Genomic DNA, 22,519 nt, shown 5'->3' with positions numbered 1-22,519 from the left:
ATACCTTCACATAATTAAAAATTTAATGAACTACTTTCAAAATAAATAAAAATTTAAAGGTAAAGAAAGATCTGTGAAAGTAGAACCTATAATTTTAAATTGATAGACTAAAGCTTTTATTTATTTAAATAGACTTTCTGAAAAGTTGTTGGATTTATCTCAACTTAAAATTGATTAATTAAAAGCAAACAAAATATAGATAGAATAAAATCAATAATAAAATAGGTATTAAAAATGGATGATAAAACCTTTTAGCAGTTGTCTCCATCTTAATCTTAAATATGGAGTCTCCCATCTTAAGCTGTCTCTATGATAGAAGACTTTGTTAGCGATTTAAATGCTATCAGAAAAAAAGTGTAGATAGGAGAAGCCTAAGTTTTAGTAAATATTTATTTTTTTGTTTATTAACGGTAGTCCTACTTTCATTAAATAAATTTTTTTTATGATTTTAGAAAAGAAGAGTACCAGGGAAAAAAAATTTAGGAATATCATTAGATAAATCAAAGATGCTTAAAACATTAATGGTATTTTATTTACTTTTACTTTTAATAAGCATTTTAGGTTAATCGAAGTTCAGCAAAATGATAGATAGATTAACAAGAATAAATAATTAACATCAAGAATAAAATAAATTTATTAGAACTGTAATATTAATTGATAATAATGTAATAAATGTTTAAAAAATAGTCATTTAAAGACTCACCTGACACTACAAACTAAGATATGATCGATGAACTATAATATTCTAATTCACCTGATATTCGACCAAATATTAAATAATTTACAAACGAAGTAGAAATAATATTGATTAATCATAATTATTTTATATTGATATTCATTTTTATTTCCAATAGATAGATAAGCAACTCAGTAAAAATAAAAATATGTCATCTCCAGATATCTAAAAAGCTTTAAATCAATCTCTGATAAAGGAAAAAAAATCCTTTAACTTAAATTCTCCTTCTAATTCAAGTTCTTTTTATAAAAACTCTTCTCCTATGGGAGCTAATATGTCAAACTGCTCCTTTTTAAATTATTCTAATTTATCATTGAAATAAACCACATCTAACTAAAAAAAAAGTACATTCAAAAGAAACTAAATACTTTAGCCAATAAAAATTTCTAAAAAATTGATTCAATTTACTGAGGAGAATGGCGAATTAATCAAAATTAAGATCGAAAATTTAAAAAATTATAAAAGCTAACCTCTACATGTATTCGATGAGCAAGGTTTTGAAAAAGATGAAATTGAAGAAAAATTACTTGAAGGTTTAATTATAGATGGATTTTCTAGATGGAAAGAAAAAAATGGAGAAATTAGCTGGAAAGCTTGCTAAATTTTAAGCTACAATCATGAAAAAAAGCTTTATAAAATATAATGGTTAGAAAACGAATAAGTGAAAGAAGTAAATTTATTTCAAATAAAAATAGAAATTTAATGATAAATTTAGGTAACAAGATTAAATTTAATTGTTGATACAGAAAGCTTAAGCGAATCTCAATAGAGAGAGGAGAAGGCTTACAGTAGAAGATAGTAGCAACTATTTAATGAGAGCTTAGATAGTAAATATAACTAAAGCATTCATATATTATTAATTAATTATTTGATGAATAATAAAATAGATTTAGTTCAATCATCTTCAAAGAATATAGACATTCTAATGCGCAAATAAATTTTGTAAAACATCATCAAGAAAACTTTTGACATATTAGGGGAAGAGTCTAAAAATGAATATATAGATATAACAATCTATAGGATTGTAGAATAATATAAGTTCAATGTTATTAGATTCTAAATCGCTATAGGTACTGTAGCTTCTCTTAACGAGTATTATATGAAATATATTCCTACCTGTTACTATAAGAATGTAAGGCAAAAAAGATTAGAACTCGTTTTAGACTAAACTCTAGAATACATAAGCTAACCTTCTAGAGCTAAGTTGTATCAAAACTCAAAAAGTAGATTTTCTAATTACACATCAGATTCTTCTTCAGTTTCTTCTCCTTCTCCTAGAAGTTCTTTAGGATTTTCACAATAAATTTCTGTTATTTCTTAAAAATCATGGAGATCAAGAGTAATTTCAAACTCTTCTACACCTAAAAAAAATAGTGATGACGGATTCTATTTCACTGAAGATTAGGATGCAGTTAAGGAGGAATTTAATGAGGAAAATGAAGAAAGTGAAATCAGAAGTAGACAAAACTCAAATCTATCTGCTATAAATTTATTAAGAGTTTCTACAATCAATAAGGTTAAGCATAATCCTGAAACTAGATTCTAAGATTTAAGAGCTTACATGCACAAAAACTTGTTAGGAACTTCTCAAGTTTAGCTATTATAAGACATCAATGGCGTTTATCCTGTCATAATTTCCCTAATAGACTACATTCAAAATCTTTAGCATTTTAGAATTTATTGCCCCTTTAAAACAGTGCTAAATCAGCAATACAGTGATCATAATTAGCTATTTAATTGTAAATATTTTTTTTTTTCACCATTTGAAAACTTAAATTGATGTTTATTTTATATGAAGACCTTGAAGAAAATTTTTTGAAGGAAATCAATAAAATTGAGAATTTAATTTATAAAACTGAGAAAACAATAGACTATCTTAAAAGAGATTTAGAATTAATAGCTAAATAGAGAATTCAAAAAATGCTAGGGAGTAGGGAAATCCCTCCTTTCGATTAGATTATCAAACAATTCTTAGAGAATCTTCATAAATTTTGCAACAATGTTCTTAAAAGTAATTTAAATATCACCATCAATGAATCTTTTACTGATATTCTTGAAATGTGGGATAGCTATTTTCTGACTATACCTTTGCCCCATACAACTCCTAGACTATTTAATAAACTCCCCTATTTGATTAGACACAGAAAATAATAAATTATCTTGAAGACTAGCATTCCTTCACCAGTAAAGAATATTTTGCTTTTATCATAATATTTTATTTTTTTATAAAAATTTTCAATTTCCTAAAAAAAATTACAAATTATTTAATTCAAAAAAAATAATTTTAAAAAAAATAAAAAACTTTTCTTATTTGAATAAAAATTTAAGAGTTTGTTTTTGTGCTATTTTAAATTTTAATTTGAAAAAATTATTTCAAAATTTGTAAAAAATAAATAATTTTTTTTACTTGTATTACTTAAAGCTAAGCGCAATTGAACTTGTTCATGAAGATAACATTGAAGAGAAAGACTATAATGCTTTTAAATTTGATTGCACTATAATATTTGATATTTATTGTGAAATTATTTAGAGAGCAATACAAAGAGAAAATATGGATAGCTTTTTATTTTAAGGAAACCCTAATTTAGACCCTACTCCTATTTGCAAGTTTTAGCTTAAACTTTCTAAATACAGAAAGAATCCTCCGATTAGATACATGTTTCATTACTTTATGAGGTGCAGAGATAAATTATAAAGCTCATATGAATTACTAACTAATCCTCATGAAAAATGCATTATAGGAGATAAAACAAGACCATGGAGACCTAGATATAAATCTGAAGACTAATATTAAAACTAGCTGTAATATGTAATGTACGATATTTTGAGACTGAATAACAAAGATACTCTCTTTTATCAAGATTATTTAGATAAGTGTAAAAACAAAGAAGTTAGTTATAAAAGACTTGTAATTAAATTAAATTGATGATATTTAACTTTATTTAATAATTAAAATTATTTTTTAATAATATCAGGGTTGGTTTGATACTAAGCATATGAGGATAAATATTGATCCTACTCTTGAACACATGGAAGAAAAATTAAATAAAATTTTACAGTCTCCAATCAACAAATTTAAATCTTTATAAAAGATAAATGGATTTCTGCACAACGAAGGGATAGAATGCGTTGATGAAATTCTCTCTAATAATGAATTATTCAACTCCCACTTTAATGAATTTTTAACATGGAATTATTACACTATATATTCAATTCTTATAGTTTTTAATTAATTTGATTTTTATCTTTTTGAGAAAGATTATTTTGATGAGTTGCTAGAAATATTTGATAATACTTCCTAGGTTCAGTTTATGGAATAAGAAAGGAAAAAATTACTTTGGGATAAAGATTTTATCCTTAGACGTCTACCAAATGTCTTTAAAGTTGGTTTCTTCGAAATCGACACACTAGAAATAAAATAAATAATTGTCAAAAAAATCGATCAAAATATTAAAAAAGCAGAATAAGCTATTACTGAAAAATTCTGTTTTCTTCTTAATAAGTAAATAAACAAAATAAATAAATACTATTTTATTTTTCTTTTTATAAATACAAATTTATTAAATTTAGAACAAATGAAGCTTTTAAAGAAATGTCATCTATTTTATCAGATGATCCTAATACCATAGAGAAATATATAGATTTAATGACATTCTTAAGTCAAAAAGACTTAATGAAAAAATGGTAGATATGGTAGCAAAACTTGAAAACAATCAATCTGTTGTATAACATTATGGAAGACAATTATATAAAAATAAATTTGAAAGAAAATACAAGTGAAGATCTTCAAAATGAAATATTAGCAACATATCTGGAATCACAAAATTGGTTAAGGAATTTGATAATATTATTCTAATAAGCAAACGAAAAGTTGAATTAGAGAAAATCTCACTTTTAATCAAAACTTGATGAGTTAAAGCAAGTTTTACTTCAGGTAAGAAGATTTTTTAGTTTTAATTTTAATATTAATTAAAAAATTTGATTATAGAAATTCGAAAATGCAAAAGAACTTGTGGCTTAGTTTAAGACATTGAATAATCTCAAAAGTTGCGAGATGATATTAAGGAAATGTAAAGAAATAGAAGATATCTTAAAGCAGATTGTGAATGAAGGAGAATAAATAAATAAAAAAGAGTTAATTTTAAGTAAATAATTTAAATTTTTCAAAGTTATTTTATTAAAATTTTTAAATTTAGATTACCCACTTTCAGATTTCAAAATATTCTCTACTTTCTTAAGTTAATTTGAAGGTAGTTTATAATTCTGGGAATTTGCAGAAAAATGGTTCAGATAATCAGAGGGATGGTTATGTTTTCCATTTGAGAGATTACTAAATGCACAAAATGGAAATGCTTAAGAATAATTAAGGCTTGAAATTCTTGATTCATGCAGAGAGGGTAGTTCATTGATGCTAAAATTAGAAAAGCAGATTGAAGCCTATAAAGATTAATAAGAAGAGTAAGAAGAAGATGAAGAATACTAAAAAATGTTTTTGGATAATATTTAAACTATTTAAAGAGAAATAGATGATCTTAATCTTTATCTTCCAATCATAATGATGCTTTTAAATAAATCATTTAAGGAGTCTTACTGGACTTAGCTACTTAACGAAATATATGTAAATGAGAGCATTTATTTTGTTTTTACAATTAAAATAATAATTTTTCTAATTAGGGTAAAGAATCTAAAGTAAAGCCTCATGAGTTAACTATAGAAATACTAAAGAGAGATAATATTTTAAGATATAAAAAATTCATATATATTTTGTTCAATAAATCTCAGTAGGAACAAAAATTGTATGAGGAAATAGAAAAAGTAGAATACCTTATTATGGAGTGCATGCCTAAAACTCAAACGGCAAAAAACGCTGAGTACCCAATGCATTACTATGGGAATATATCTCACTTAAAAGTGAAGTTAGATGAGCTCAACTTCAGCATTATTTATCTCATTTCTTAATTTGACAGCAATGAGAAATTAAAGTTTATTTAGAAATATGTGGAAGAACTCAAAAGCATGTTTGAAAATATGATTCAAATTCAAGAATAATTGATGGTTTATAGTCCATTTTTTGGAATATTAACTGACTTTTTACCAGACACTAAATACGTAACTAACTAATTAATTAATAGTCTTAAAATGTATTTAATTAAATATACACTTTAAATAATCAGATAAGAACTAAACTAAGAAACATGAATTTAAAAATCAAAGAAGAGTTCAAGAAAAAAGCTTTACAATCTAAAAATTTTGTTTAAAAAGTGATTGATCCTAAGGAACTCATAAAGCTAAGTCAGTTAAAAAAGGAAACCGATCATCTCTTAGATTCAACTATGCAACTTAAAAAAGAAGTAGAAAATTTTATCAAAACGGTTAGAATTTCTCATCCTCGTTTCTACTAACTCTCAGACACAGATATTTTTAAAATGATGAGTGCAAATTTTAATATTGTAGAGCTCAAACAATACATAATAGAGTGTTTTTCTGGAGTTAAAGATGTATTCTTTGATATTAAAGATGAGAACTATTTTGTGGTAGAATATATTACAAACTATTACAACGAATTCATCTACCCTCTTGAAGTATTTATTCTTATTTTTTCTTTATTTTTTGTTGAAACAACTTGAATAGGTTATGGGTAATAAAATGAATTGCTAAATAAGCAATAATAAAGTTAAATTACAATTTAAAGATTTAGAATATTTTTTAATTATAAAATAATAAAATTTAAATAAAAAATTTTAGAATAACGGTTTTTTAATTTAAGAATAAATTTTTATAAATTAGCAAATAAAAGTATCTAGAATTCCTAAACTATAAGGAGGAGCTTTGTGTTGTAACAGCAATAAAGGTTAGCTTCCTATTACTTTAATTGTTAAACAAATAGAAGAATGTCTGTAGAATAGAATTAAAAAGAATATTTTTTAGAATATTTTAGGTGTTTCTTCTTGCAACTATGATTATCAAAATATTTGGAAACTTTACTAAAATAAGTAGGTTTATTTCTAAACTTTACTTGTTTCGATTGACGTCTCATTCTACTTTGACCTTTCAATAATACTTCACCATTAATCATACGATCAAGAATAGCAACAGGAAAAATTAGAAAATTAATATAAATAAAATGAAATTAAGTAGGAAAATGCTTAAAGATAATCAATTTAAAAATAAGAAGTTAGTGCTAGATCAAGTTATAGGTAAAGTAAACTTACTAGGCCTTCTGTTTTGGTACCATAAGGATTTAATTTTAAGAGAGACTCTAAGTACATGAATATTTAATTTAGTAAATTAAGCATAGACAATAAACTTTCCTTATTCTTAAAACATATGCAAGAAGAATAATAGAAATTCTTAGATTTTATTAAGTTAAAATCGCGTGCATTTTCATCCAAAAGCAACATGTAACTTGTAAACTAAATAATTCTACAGTCTATTAGCTAAAGAGAGATTATTTAATATCTCTAAAAAGAAAAAATATCTGACATTAACTGCTTCGAATATTTAGCCCTTCCTAAATTTACTTTGAACTGTAAATTGCTGCAACAGCAATAAGAAGAATTTAAAAGCATCTTAGAAAGCGAATTTAACATAGTTTGTGAAAGCTTCGAGAAGGTTTATGAGAATTAAAATCTTCCTTAAATTTCTTCTAAATCGCCATTTTTTAACAATTTAAAAAGCAATAAAAACTCAACAATTAGCATGATATGCATGAATTATTAAGTAAATATATATATATAATTAATAAACATATTATTTAATCTTTAAATTTAATTAGATTGATTATGGATATGAATTGACACCAGAAATTAAATATTTCATTTTGTGTCAAAGCACCTAGAGACTATATTGCTAAATTATGTCTTGCATATCTATGTTTAAAGGTTGTCTCTTCGTATCAAACGAATAAGGTATGTGTAAGATTAGCACAATCAATTCGCTATCAATAATATTGGCCAAGCCTTTTTTGCAAAAGAATTATATTTCTGATACTGATCCAGAAACAATAACAAGATAATATGCAGGAGCAGCATAAGGAGGTAATTTTTATAAATTTTAATAAATAATTTTAAGCATTTTAATTTTCAAAAGGATTTTGGGTACATATTTAAAACTTAGATTCAACTGACTCAAATGCTATTTCTCAAATAGCTTCAATCTATAATTTAATAAAAACTGCTATGATTGAATAAAAATAAACTTTAGAATTATAAAATTACACAATATAATTAAATCCTGACTTTGCTTTATTTGCTTCATATTAAAGCAAACAATTTTTCAATTAAACAAGAACAGATTATTTGAAGTATACCTAAATTCCATAAACATTTTTAGATTAATTTAGGGTTGTAGATTATGCTTCAATAGATTTATCTTTTGTATCTCAATGCTATCTTACTTTAATAGGGTAAATTAATTATTTTTTTAAATCAAATTAATTTATAGATTGTATTTAAAATATTAACTATAAATAGAATAACTGAAATTTAACAGTTTTAAATGTAATTTAATTATTTCATTTCAGCCTTATGTTAAAATTTCTTTGTGAATTTTGGAAAAAATGTATCATAATCTAAAGAAAAAAACGAACTCTATTCAGTTTTGCTAAGTAAAAATAGTTTCATAAATATTTATCAAATCTGCATTGAATTTTAAAGACAAAGATTAGAAGTAGATGATTTTATTTAGCCAGTTGATGCTTTATAGGCCTCTATTTTATAGTATCTCAAGTAAAATAATTTTAGTTTGATAAAAAATGTTGTACTAACTTAATTAATAATTATTTAAAGAAATTTGCTTGATGATTAGCAAGTTGAAATGTTGAATTTTTTATGGGAAAGCTTTTTCCCAACCTAGTAGAAATCTATGTCATCATAATTTATTATAGACAATCCAAACAATATAGATTTTTTTAGAGAGTATTTCTAAATTAATAAGTTAGAACTTCATGAAGAATTCATTTAAAGAGCTAATGGTCTCCTTAACTTTGTGAATCAGAAAAAAAATATTATTTTAGCTGGAAAATCTGGATTTGGAAAACATACTTTAGTAAAAGTATCAGCTTTTGTATACTCAAGGTATAGCAGAATTATTTGTTTTATAAACATTTTAATGTAAATATATTAATTAATAGAATGAATGAGAAAGACTTTTTAGTTAATTATATTCCTGTAGAAAGCCTTGACAGTTAATTCTTGATAGGTTCGTTCAATTAAGATTAATAATATGAAGAAGGTTTTTTAAATAAGCTTTTTGACACTGTTAATTATGATTATGAAAATCTTATAGAAGAAAAGAAAAATATTTTACTTTCAAATGAAGAAATATGCTGCTAATTTTCAAAGAAAAAAATTATTGATAATTAAACAAATAAATTATTAACAATTCCAAAAAAATAAAGAATAGTTTAGAAAGGAGACTGGTTTGTTTTTGATTGTGGATAAACTATTTATAGTGAAAAAATTAAATTATCAGAGGTTCTTCTCGATTCAATAGACGATAATATGTAATTCTTTATTTAAAAATATATTATTAAATTGAGTTTCCACATTAAATTAAATAAATAAATAAACTAGGTTGTATCTACCTAGTGGCATGACAAAGAAGATAGATTCAGAAAATCTTAATTTCTTTTTTTTTGAGAATTTGAGCAATATATCCCCAAGAACTATATCTAACTATAGCTTATTTATTTTAAACTAAGAAGTTTTCTCTATTTAGGAAGAGTTTTAATCTTGGTTAAATAAAAAATGCCAAATATAACCTAAAGTTGAAGCTTATATTCCTTACATTTAGTGTGTCTTTAGCAATCTAGTATTAAAATGTTTAGAGTGGTTGGATGAAAATAGATAAAAAAATGATTTATTTGTTTACTTTACTTCTATCAAACAATGCTTCTTCAATTTTTTGAATATCTTTGAAATTTTGCTTAATGAAATAAGAAAAAGAGATATATCCTTAGGACTATTTAATTACTCTGAACTTAGTGTAAAAGAAAGAAAAATGACTCCTGATCCTATTCTCTTAAGAAAAGTATCAAAATCATAAGACGAGTAAAACTTATTTTAAGTGATAACATGCTCGGCATTCAATAAAATTACCAATGAAAGGTAAAATTAATTAAATTTATTTTAATGAAAAATATTTAAAATCAAATAATTTTAAATTTAGGACTATGTTTTAGATAGAATCTATTTATACTATGAGTATTCTCTATGGATTATGCAACTGTTTAAATGATAATGGAAAGAATTAATTCTGTGAGTATTTAAGCATAGTTATCTAAGAATACTGCTGTAAAGATTTCAAAAGGCAATTTAACAATGTAGGATTTGCATTTGATTTGATGACAAAAATAGTAGGCGCAGAAAAGGAAGATAATATTTTCAATTATTTTAATTACTGTTACAGCTAAATGGATTTAAAATGGATTGAATGGAGTAATATTTAACTGTTAGACAATATCGATGAAGTCTCAAATGACTTCTCTTAGAATGTACTCAATCCGAGAGAGTTAGTCAGATTAAATCCTATGGCTCTTGAAATAGAAGAAATTGCTAACTATATTGATAATAAGCAAGATTATAAGATGACACAATTTTATAATTTTACATACTTTGAGACTCCTTCTTCTAAGATTTAAAACTATTTTATTGATTTGAGCTTGGCTTACAACAAAAAAATGCTATTTTGCAGTTAAAGGGGGCAGGGAAAAACTACACTAATAAAGAAGTTTATTAATAGATTGTACAAAAAAAACACAAATTCTGTATTTGACTTCTCAACTTCTTCACCCATATTTAGTAATTTTTTTGTTTTTAAATTAAAATTTTTATGAAAAATATTAATTAGACATTGCTAAATTTTAATCTATGATGGAATAAAAATTAAGACCTAAATTTCTCTAATTAAATCCTCAATAACATTAGAGCCTATAAACAAACGGTTTAAAGTAGATTAGTTAGATTAAAAATTACATATTTATTGATGATTTAAACTTTGGATAAACTATGAAAGAAAATAATGATATCCTCCTCCAAATAAAGAGTTTAATAAGGTTTAAGGGATGGTATAATTATAGCACGTAAATTTTTATTAGAAATATTGAAGTGATAAATTAATTTAAATAATTTTAATAAGAAAAACATTTAAGAGGTTTAAACAATTTTCTTTACTATCTGCTCTTTCTATAGACACAAATAACTTAGTAAATCTGTTAGACCAAAGTGTGTGTCAAGTGCCTTAAAAAATTATCTAAAGATCACTCATACTTTATTTAAATAGCTTAAATGAGCAAGATGTCACTACCATATTTAGTAAGCAGATTGATTCACTTTTCAATACAGAAATAAATCTTACAAAAAATGATCAAGTTATGATTGAATGCTGGAACAAATTTTCTCTTCTTATTTTTAAAAACCAGGATTTGCTAAAAAAAGTAAATAAAATTTGTTTGGTTTTGATTTAAATATTTATGTTCATTTTTTTTTTTGAAAAAATAAGCTAAGAAAAACATATCACAGTAATATTGGACTTTAAGAAGGTTTGAGTATAATTAAATACTTTAATAATTTTGAGTTTATGCATAATGGAGAAGTTAATTTAGGAGATTTTTTAAAAGGTTTCATCTTCTTATTTAATAGTTTCTTTTGTGATAGCTTTGCTTCTAACACTTTAGCAATTACATCTAAAATTGATTTTAGCCAAATCCAACAAAAAAATTTCAGTTTTATAACTGATAGCACAATCGATGATATAGAAGAAGGAAAACAGCCTACTTTATTTGAGCTTAGTGATTTAGTAACTGATTCTGATGATTCAGACTCGTCTTACCAAGTTGATAATTAGGATTAAAGACAAGCAAATAATTCATAATTAAATTAAAAAGATTAATAAGATATTAATATCCAAATAGATTAAATTTAAGATAGTAATGTGGCCCAATAAGTTTCGCTATAAAATATAAATTTTAGAAAGAAAAGCAATCTATTAAACAATCCTACCAATCCTATTTCTCTAAAAGTAAATAAATTAAAATACAAAAATTTTAATTATCAATAAGTTTGGCTTGTTTTTTAGAATTTAAAAGTTTTTTTAATTTTATTCAATAATAAACATAGGATAATGCTATTAAATTTATTCTTTGAAATTAAAAAAAAAAATTAATACACAGATGAATTAATATTTTGTATAAAATAGTCAGAAACGGATGCAATAAAGGAGAGATCAAGAGAAAATTCATTAAATAATAGCATAAATTCTAGAAATAATATTTAATCTAGTTTAAATATTAATAACAATCCAGCTTTAGAAAGTATAATATTTACAGTAGAAAAAAACAATAGCTTGAAATTAATAGAAGAAAAAGAGAACCAAAATGTAAAAGAAAGCAAAGATCCATATTTTAAGCTAAAAAGAAATTATAATAAAATACCTGATTACTTAATAAGCTAGCTTTTGATCAAAATATTACAAAAGTATTTTAGCTAAGAACAAATAGAAAAGTGTATCAAAGAAAGAAATCAAATAAGGTTTGTTTGTAGAAAATTATTTGAAAGCTATAATAGCGATGGTTCTAAAAAGAAAGAGTAATTTGAAAAGGCAGATAAATAAATAGAAATTCAAAAACAAAAATAAAATGAAAAAAGCTAGGCAATACAAAGAAAAAGTATATTTGCATGGCAATAGTAAAAATTTATTTTACAAACAACATTTTTATTTTAACATAAAATATTTTTAAATATAGAAATTAAGGAAATGCCGATCCTGCTAGTAGGACATCTGTAATGAATTTCGTTTCCATGCAGAGAAATAGCAGTTAATTCTAAATGAGAAGCAGCTTTGGAAATTCTTAATTTTATATACCTGATTCTATGCTTTAGATAGACAAAAAGACACTTCAATAATTAACTGAGTAATCTTTGAGTTCTGAGTCTTCACTAGAAATGGAAGGAGATAATTTTGTACTAATCAACAAAGATAATACTAATAAGCTCAAAAACATTTATATAGCTCAACTGGCGGACTTTTATTATAATTAGTTTAATGTTTCTGACAATCAAAATTAAACTAGTAATACTTTAATAACTCAAAGCGAAACTACAATTACCTCGTCTTTACTGTCAATAACTTCAATCACAACTGATTATTTTTTTGATTTAATGACTAAAATAAACTATTTCTTAGAATTGCCTGAAGCAAATATAATATTTGAATCTCAATTAACCCAGTAGTAGACACAGTTTTTTATTTAATATGCATGCAATTTAGTTGAATACTTCAAAACATCTATTCAAATATCTGAAATACCTTTAAAATCTGATGATTTACAAAAATAAGTCTAAGAAAAGCTCTCATCAATCTTCTCAAATGCAATAAGTAAATTAATTTTATTAAATTTAGAAAGAATTAAATTGTTTATTTTTAAATAGAATCGATGCTATAGCAAGAAGGCAAGAAGTCTATTGTAATTATTGAACTACCTTATTAAATATAGGCTAATAATTTGGCTTAAGATGAAAATAATATTTAAAGTAAATTAGCATAGTATATTTTAAGCTATTTAGTAATAATTCTCAAAAGTAGTGAGTTTTATTGCTTATTTGATAGAAAAGTTATTGCTGAAATGCATCAGATAGTGAAAAAAAGACTCGTCTTCTCAATTGAAAATTTTACTCACAGCTAAATATCAGCATTAATATTAAATGAAATGAAAATGAATTTAAAAATTGTTCTTGTGAATTATTAGTAAGGCAGCAAAATATTTCTTCCTTTTTATGAAACATACTAAGGTTTGTATAATGGATTTGTTAGAATATAATTCCCAAAAAATCTAAACCTTAAGGAGAAAGATAATAGCGCATACTTGTATCAGTCTTTGGTTGAATACTATAACTTTAAAAAACTTCTAAAATCTAATCAACCTTAAAAAAACCAAAGAGATTCTTTAGCAAATAATGAAAAATAGAGTTCTTAAATATTAATAAATGGATAAGAAATCAAGTAAGGTACTTCAAATGAATAAATGGAAGCTGGCGAACTCCTCTCTGCTGAAACTTAATAAGAATGCTAAAGATTTTTGGAATTAAATAGCTTTATGTAAAAATATTAGATTACAAAAAATTAAGGGCTCCAGTTTTCTTCCTCAAACTAAAACTTGTAGTGCATGATCTTTTTATTGATGAATGGATTTGAAAGAATTTTAAGTGCAAATGAGTAATAAATATGCTAATCTGGGATGTATAAAGATATAAATGATTTAGCTCAGAGAAATGAATAGCAAATAAATTAGCACAGCTAGATACTAGGAGTAACTATTAGCTAGATATAAAAGTAATACTAATTAATAAATGAGTAAAAAGAGAAGGATAAGCTTAATCTTTAAGAAAATAAAAATGCATTAGCTTAAAAGTAGAAAGAAAAAACTCAACTATCTAGTGAATATAGTGTTCTTTATGAAACTCTAGAGTGTAAAGCTTTAAAGTTGACAATTAAAAATTGTATAAATTACCTTTAACCAATTCAACCTCCTCAGTATAAAAAAGATATAGAAGTACTCATTCACAAAAAATCATAATCATATTTATATATTCTTGCGTTATTCCTTGATGTAGAATTCTATCCTGCTAAATACTTAGAAGAGGAACCAAAGGTTATATCAGCTCATAATCTTTTAGATTTAAAGTAACATTTTATTTTTTCTAAAAACCTAATTAAGTTAATTTATTTTACTTTATTATTAGAAGCAAAGTTTTAAATTCAAAAGAGCTTCCATATTTGCTAGATAAAATACAGGATTTCATAAAAAAAGATAATGAAAATTAATAAAAAGAATTTTTGTTTAATGTATTCGAGAAATATGACCATGAAAAAACAGATGTAGTGCAAGAGGTGATTTAGTAAAGAAATTTAGCATAAAATTCAAATTCTGCTCACAAACAAATGTATAACGATTACAGTTTAACTCTTCTTTATTTAATAGTTTTAATAAATTCAATCCATGAATAGCTTCATTTAGAAACTTAGTACAAGCCAAAAATGTAATAATTAAGAGAAAAAATTCAATAGAATTAATATAAGCTGAATTCCCTTTCTGAAGAAATTAGATAAACAGAAAGGTAAGTTAACCAAGCATTAGATTTTGAAAAAGTAAAAATGAAAGAACTGAACCAAGCTATAGAAGAAGAAAACTCTTTTAATGAGCAAGTTAATAAAATAAAAGCATTTTTAACTACAGTTAGAACAAGGGTTTTAAAAAGCTACTTAATAACACAGAATTACTTAGATACAGATTAATCAGTAAAAAACAAATAAGTAAAAATATTCTTTTAATTTATTTTCTAAAAATATTATTTAATTTTCTTATTAATTTAAATAATATAGATTTTAGGAATTGTAAATTACCTAGTTTTTATTTCTTAATATCCTAGTTCTTTAAGAATTAAATGCCTTGATTATTTGTACTACAATGATTGGATCATATTTTAATTCTTATCAAAGTACTTGACAACTACTTTGAGAGGTAATTTGTTTTATTCTAAATGCTACTCTACAAAGGTTCATATGTCTAATTTCTTGATCACTTAGCTAGCCCTTTTAGAAACATTTATATATGAAAGTTAGTATTTACCCTCAGTCGTTGTACTTGACAATTCTTAAGTGGTGCTAAATTATCTAGACTCCATAAAGGGAGTTACTATTTAAAAAGAATATTATACTACTGATACTAATAAATCTGATGAAATGAGTTCAATTATCAATGCAGTCTAATAGGGTTATATTTTAACTATTGTAGATCCTAACTAAAATTTAATTGATTCAATAAAACCTTTAATATAGCAAAAGTTTTTCTAGTGTTTTGAAAAAGCAGCTTAACAACATTTTAGCCCAAAAGAATAAAAAGAAAGTGATTTATTGATGTCTTAAATAAAAAACTAACAAAAAATGAAAAAAATTACATTGAATTTTAATAATTAAGAGTTGGAAGTTCATCCTAATTTCTAAATAATTATAATTTTAACTGATAAGGTAAATTTATTTTATTTTAAAATTTTTAAACTTACATAATAAATTTAAAAAAATAGAATTCAGTGTTAGATAGCCAAATATGTGATTAAATGGTTTGTTTAAATTGTTGTTTGGAAGGAGAAAATGAATGGATTTAGCATTTAAAAGATACTTTCTTAAACAATTTCGAGTACGAAACCAAATTAGCGTTAATTTAGTCTCATCAAAATAAAGTTTTGGATAGGCAAAAAAGCATAGAGAACTCTTATTCATCTATTAAGTAGATATTACAAAGATTTAAAATATCATCTGAGGAAACCTTACAAGAAGTTTTAAGTATAAATCTATAGCAGTACATGTTTACTTTGAGCTAAATATTTTCTCGTACTAATCCTGAAGAAGTCAATAACATAACTTTTTATAAGCATTTAAAATTTGAGACGAAATCTTATAATTTAAATAAGTAAAAATAAGAAAAAATGAAGATCCCAGTAAAACATTATTTTTCATTGTTAAAAAAAATTAATTATTTATATTTTATTATTTTAATAAGTGGAACGCTTTTAGAAGCTAAACAAAAAATTTAAGTAATTTATCTTTAGCAACTGTAAACTCATCTCCAATCATAGATTATGAAAATCTATTTAAAAATATATTCGTTAGAAAAAATTAAATTTAATTACAAAACATAAATAACTATGCTTACTTAATTGGAGGTTTAGAATAGCTATCTTACGAATATAATGAAATATCAGGATTTCTTTTTTTAATTAAGTAAGTTTTAGATAAGTTTAATCCCTAAATTGGTGTTTATTATGGATTCTCTGATTTCAATTTTATGAACCTTGTTGAACTTTCTATCCAATTTACATAAAGGCTTTCTCCAGAATTAAAGCCTAGATCGAGTTTCTCAAACTTCTTTAAAGTATTTTTCAATAATTTAATATAAAATTATATATATAATTCATATTAATTATATGTAGATTGAATATAAAATTTATTTTTAACATCTTAGAATATAAGTTTCTTTATGCTATAATCAATAAATTAAGTTTTGAGAGATGATCATAAAACTGCTATGCAGCTGTAATTAGGTTTGATAATTAACTAAATACAGAATAAGGCTCCGTAAATGAAGTGGGAAATGATATTAAGAGATAGTTTGTATGAAAATGACGAAGAAGAATTATATATAAGATCTACCGATCTGTCAAAGTGGTTTGACTTTTTAGATTTACAAAAATCTATTTTTAAAATATCATCACTTAATCTGTACAAATAAGAATAAAACTACAAGGATTTGAGTTTAAACAACCTTAAGTATTTAAACACTAAAAAATAAGTTTAAAAAAAGTAGAATAACTATTAAAAGTAATAGAAGCAGAAAAAATAATTATTGCAGTGCTCTTAAAAGATATTGTAGTTAAAATAAGAGTAAATTTCAATATTTTCTCCTTTTCTTTAAGCTGCTAATTTATTCAAATAAGATGATGAATAAAATTCTTTGCATAAACTATCTATTAATATTGGAGAGTCTTAGAGATTAAGCCAATAAAATGAATTAGTTAGTAATCTATTATTATTACAAAACTCAGATCAACAAATAGACAACAAATAAATAACTTCAATAATGTAAGATCTAAGTAACCCAGAAATAGATAAGTAAGGACAGACAGAATAATCAGGTTATAAAAATATTGTTTCTATTAGTAAGATAGATGATGATTCAAATAAATAAATAGAAAATGAAAGTAATGAATCAATAGATTAAATTATTTAAAACGAAGGCAATAAAATTAGTTCAAGCTAAGAAATTAAGGAGAGTACTTTTTAAGAGATTTAAGAAGGAAATTCTCTTAAAGAAATAATAGAAGATGTTGATTAAGAAGCTAAAAAAACAATATAAGAAGTGAAAAAAAGCAAAGTAATTTAAGAAACTGAAGAGTAAAGTGATTAAACTCCTGTAAGTAGCAGACGAGCTAGCCAATCATTTAGTGAAAGCAGTAGTAGCTCCAGTAGTAATTTAAATCAAAGTAGTAATAGTAGTAGTAGCAACAGCAGCAGTGAAAGCAATTTATCTGAAAAAGATGAAGTAGATGATAAGCCAATAGTTCAAAGAAATTAGAGTTTGGAGACAAGTAAAAGCAAAAGTCCATAGAATAAAGATCAATAACAGTTAGTTAGACTTTCTATTTCCAAGTAAAACTAGTTAGGAGTAGAAAGAAAGAGCATATTTTCTTCATCAATTAACAATCACTCAATGGCTTAACAAAAAAATTAAGTTTAAGCAACCAAGATAATAAAAGTAGCCAAACCTATATAAAATGAAGAACAAATTGTAAATTATTTTTTTAAATATCTATTTAATTTTATAAATCTTGATTCTCGCTCGAATTAATTTTTTTGTTAATAATTCTTAATTATTATTAGCAATAGAATATGTTTGAAAGAACTGTAGATTTCTGTATCTTTAATTTAGGAGGATTGATAAACATTGAGACAAAAATATTTTATGCTCAAGATAATAAACTAAAAAAATCAAATAATTCAAGCTTCCATCTCCACGAGGATCAAAAAATTGCTCTTTTTGATAAAGTTTTTAGTAGCTTTCTGAAGCTCCAATTAAACAAATCTAATACTCATTTGAAATCTAGCATATATATAGACTAGAGAGACTTTAAAAATATTACTCCACACAGTAAATTCAAGATTTGTAAAGGCAGTGAAGAATTCTAAGAAAGAAAACCTTTGAACAGGGTAGTCAGTGTTTTGTAAAAAAGAATCCATGAAAATTAATAACTTACCTAGGTAATATATTTTAAGTTCAAATACATTATAATTAATCTTTAAAATTAATAGGAGTAGAAAGAAACTATTTTACCAATTAAAATGGTCAATTGCTTGGTCAACTTAAGCAATATATTTTAATAAGAAACGAAGTTAGTAGCTACATTAAATAAATTGTTGTCTGATTAGAAATAGCTAGCTTATGAATTTGTCAGCAGATAGAACTCAACTATTAAGACATACAATAAGCTATTTAAGATCCCTAGGCTTAACGAGTTTAATCTTTTAAATCCAGTTGATACACTTTTACTAATAAAATGCCTAAAGCCTCATGAGCTAGAAAGTTATGCAAAAGATTTCTTTTTTTAAGTTTTTCTAGACAAATTCTAGCTTGCTTATTAAAAAAATTATGAGCATATCCTGAAACTGCAAATTGGATAGCATAATCCATTCATAATTATATCAGATCACAAAAACAACAAATCATTTTATAATGAGCTTGCTAATCTAAAGCTTAGAGCTCGTAAAAATTCATAGCGCTCTAATATATTTCCATTACATAGAATGATTTTGTGTAACTTTTAATTTAAAAGCTAAATTTAAGAAATGTAGGTATACTTATCTAAAGGTGCTTGGGTTTACATTGAAAATATTTAATATTTAAATTCTCAAAACATATTGCTGTTAACAAGGACAATAATGGAAGCGAAAGAAAAGGCGTAAAAGGCTACTGATACGAATTAATTTTTAAAAATATTTATAGAAATAAAATCAGACTTTGATAGATATGAGTAATTTTCGTTCTCAAATAAGAATTATTCAAAGGAAATTATATACTTGATGAACCAATCATACAAGATTTATTTGAATTAGGATTCGACTATATAAGAGAGCATGTCATCTCTTTTTGCAGATTAAATACTCAGATTTATTTCTGTCATGGAAGACTTAACTTATACAAATCAGGCTAAAATTAATGTCTTAGGAGGTACATTCTTAGATCCTTTGAGGACATCTTAGCTTTTAAAAACTTAATTTGATAATCCTTCAAATAATAGTCTTCTTCAAGAAATAAACAAAACAATTCATTTCTAAACCAAAGAATTAATTCTAAAAAAGTAAAAAGAGGTCCATTCAAGCATAAACATACATTCTTTAATCTTACCTTCTAAAGATTATACCAATCAATAGCTTATTAAAATTCTTAATTAAGGTTAGCTTAAAAATAAATATAACTTATTTTTCATGTTTTCTTGCTTAAGTTAGAGACAAAATATACTGCAATATTAAAGAAAGTATTACTAGCCAGAAACCATTAATTCTATTGATTCTAATTAGATTTAAGATACTGTGGAAGATATGATCAGATTAGTTTAGTCTTTCCCATAAAATCCATATATTTTCTTTAGTAAGTACTTAAATTTATTATTCAATAAAAATGGTTCACAAATAACGACAGATTATGGATAGGCTATTTAGTCATTACTAAATTCCTTTGTTAACTCTTAATATGAAAAGTAATTAAAATATTCATTTGATGGCATCGAATATTTAATGCACAGTACTGAAATTGAGGAAGAATAGAAAATTTGTAAAGAAGAGTAGCTTTGCATTCAAATTAATTCTATTCCAAGTGAAGATGTAGACTAGATAATTGGTATTAGCTAAAATAATATCATCTAAATGAAGCACAATTAATCTGAAAAATTGCTTCAATTTTTTAATAAATATGAAAATCAAAATAGCAGATAAGTTTGTTCTATTAACAAATCAAGCAAGTTGCTCTTCAAACAATTAACTAAACTATAAAATTTGAATCCCTAATAGAAAAAGCTCAATAGCTTTGAGAATATGATTAATTTTGAACAAAATCTTATTAAAGACACACATAATCAAGATGAAGACATTTTAAACTTAAGTAAAAAATTACTTTTAAAGAAAATAGCATTTCACATTCATTCATTATTATTTATTTAAATAGTTTGTCAATTAAGGAAAATGATTTAGGATCGAGTGGTTGATGAAAAAAGTATACTTCAAGAGGTAAAATTTATTTTTTTTCAATTCCATAACAAACTATAATAAAACCTTAATTTGAATAGATATTATAAAAAAGAGAATCTCACATATTAAGCCATTCAAACAGCTTAAATTTAAGAAATTAATAAAACCCTATTCGTAGAGGAGGAATTCAATACTACGAATTTAATAATAAGCAGAGTCTTAAGAAGAAATAGGAAAATAAAGAGCAAAATAGACAATCCATCATAGAGTAATTTACTTAGGATCTTTAAAATGAATAGTAAGATGATGGCAAAAAAACTGTCTTTTCCAGAATAAAAGATTATCTACCTCACACAATTTTAAGAAAATAAGTAAAACCAATAATTTATTAAGCCAAATTTAAATCAAATTTTACTATTTTAGTAAAAGGAAAAAAATAATTACACTCAGAAGGACGCATTGAAGATGTTTAAAAATATGCACAACGAAAAAAAATAAAAGAAAAATTTAGAAATCTAAGTTGTGCTTAAAGACCAGAATTAGAGATAATTACAAGATCAGATTACATAATTGGCTAATACAAATCATATTTAATATTTGTTTTTCTAAAATGAAGTTTTCATTATGAATGATATTATTTCTTAGATCTTAAAAGATTTTAGCCTCATTGAAGGCTATTTAGCCAAATAAATTGATTTAGCTCCTTTGAATCAAGAAAAAGCTTTGTCAATTATTAATTAAATAAAACAAAATAAAACTCCTTATCAGTGGATAAAATTGGGTTTCCTCACATTTAATCTGAGCCTAAAGTCATATTTCAAGAAGCTAATTATAAAATCTGATCATCTATTACAAGTTATTAAAGAAAGAGAGTACTAGCTGTTCCCATCAATTCCTTTTTATTAAACCTTTGATCCATATGGATTACTCTTAAATGTTCTCTTTTAATATAGTAGATAAAATAAAGTAAGCATATTAATTTCTATAAAAACTAAATAATTAAAATTTTTCCTTTTAATAGATACCTATGAGCCATCTTAAAATAAAAGCCAGTTTAATTAAGACACCTCCAACGCTTAGATAAGATTTCAAAGAAGGAATTATTGCAAGTGGAATTTTTATACAGAACGGAGATATTAATTTGGATAATAACTATTTAATAAACGAAAACTAATATTAATATTAATCTTAAATACCTTATCTATAATTTAAAATAGCACTTAGGAGTAAACCAGAAATGCTTTAAGTAAATTTATTTTTTTTTTTGAATTCGTTTGATGAAATTATTTTATAGAATTTAGACCCATATATAGCAATTGAGTTTGTTGATTAAGTACATGATGATATAGAATTAAAGTATGTGTAACAATGCTTGCATCCTCACTAGGTTGACTATAATTCTCTTTTAAAATAATATTCTGTAAAAGAAGAGTAGACAGGTAATACAAAGAGAGAATCTTCTCAAGTAAAGATGGCTTAAAATAATGAATTTAAAAAGAATGTAGTTCAAAACAGTATCTAATTTTAAGATGGTTTACTGCATTTTGTTAAAATACCTGTTATAAACCCATTATCTAAAGAGCTCTAAAAAGAAATTAATCTGAAATTTTTCTTCTTTTTCAAAAGCTACATGAGCGAAGAACATTGGATCAAGAAATCTACAGAAATTTATTTTGCAAAGTAGTGCTGATAAATTTAAACTTAAAAAATTTATAAAAATATAATTTAATGTTTAAACAAAATATGAATAAATGTTTGTAAATAATTAATTAACTTCATGTATATTTGTTAATTGACTTAATGTTCTAGTAAATTAAGGATAACCATAATAAAATTAAAAACAAAAAATGATTAAATTTCCTTTTTCCAAAATTTAAAAAGTTTAATTTTGATTTTTTACCTTAATTAATATTAAAAGTTTACCTTTTCTATTTATGAAAATGTAATGAAATCTGCATTAGAGCTTCAAATCTTAAATTTATTATGAAA

The 22,519-nt window shown here is 24.1% G+C and overlaps 1 protein-coding gene across 1 annotated transcript; it reads left to right on the top strand. All coding sequences in view use genetic code 6, as the record gives it.

The window, feature by feature from the left end:
- Positions 1-234: 234 nt before the first annotated feature.
- TTHERM_01043320 (hypothetical protein) lies at positions 235-22,220 on the top strand (the record flags this gene model as incomplete). Its single annotated transcript, XM_001030678.2, has 40 exons — positions 235-381; positions 453-524; positions 688-792; positions 855-1,406; positions 1,452-1,563; positions 1,624-2,475; positions 2,535-2,920; positions 3,159-3,644; positions 3,712-4,238; positions 4,307-4,670; positions 4,725-4,881; positions 4,933-5,354; positions 5,411-5,845; positions 5,911-6,318; positions 6,524-7,456; positions 7,512-7,773; positions 7,826-8,141; positions 8,209-8,463; positions 8,524-8,811; positions 8,868-9,239; positions 9,310-9,843; positions 9,905-10,536; positions 10,586-10,817; positions 10,874-11,171; positions 11,237-11,755; positions 11,933-12,420; positions 12,480-13,111; positions 13,165-14,416; positions 14,476-15,046; positions 15,116-15,760; positions 15,817-16,230; positions 16,293-16,664; positions 16,755-18,077; positions 18,170-18,547; positions 18,599-20,444; positions 20,508-20,569; positions 20,629-20,901; positions 20,954-21,496; positions 21,552-21,776; positions 21,825-22,220. 40 exons carry the CDS (start codon positions 235-237, stop codon positions 22,218-22,220), a joined length of 19,086 nt encoding a protein of 6,361 aa, XP_001030678.2.
- Between the last annotated feature and the right edge of the window lie 299 nt (positions 22,221-22,519).

The sequence above is a fragment of the Tetrahymena thermophila genome (genome assembly GCF_000189635.1).
Source record: "Tetrahymena thermophila SB210 genomic scaffold scf_8254429, whole genome shotgun sequence".
Classification (NCBI taxonomy): Eukaryota; Ciliophora; class Oligohymenophorea; order Hymenostomatida; family Tetrahymenidae; genus Tetrahymena; species Tetrahymena thermophila.
The sequence above is the reverse complement of the archived record's forward strand: the minus strand, read 5'-3'. Positions and strand labels throughout refer to the sequence as shown.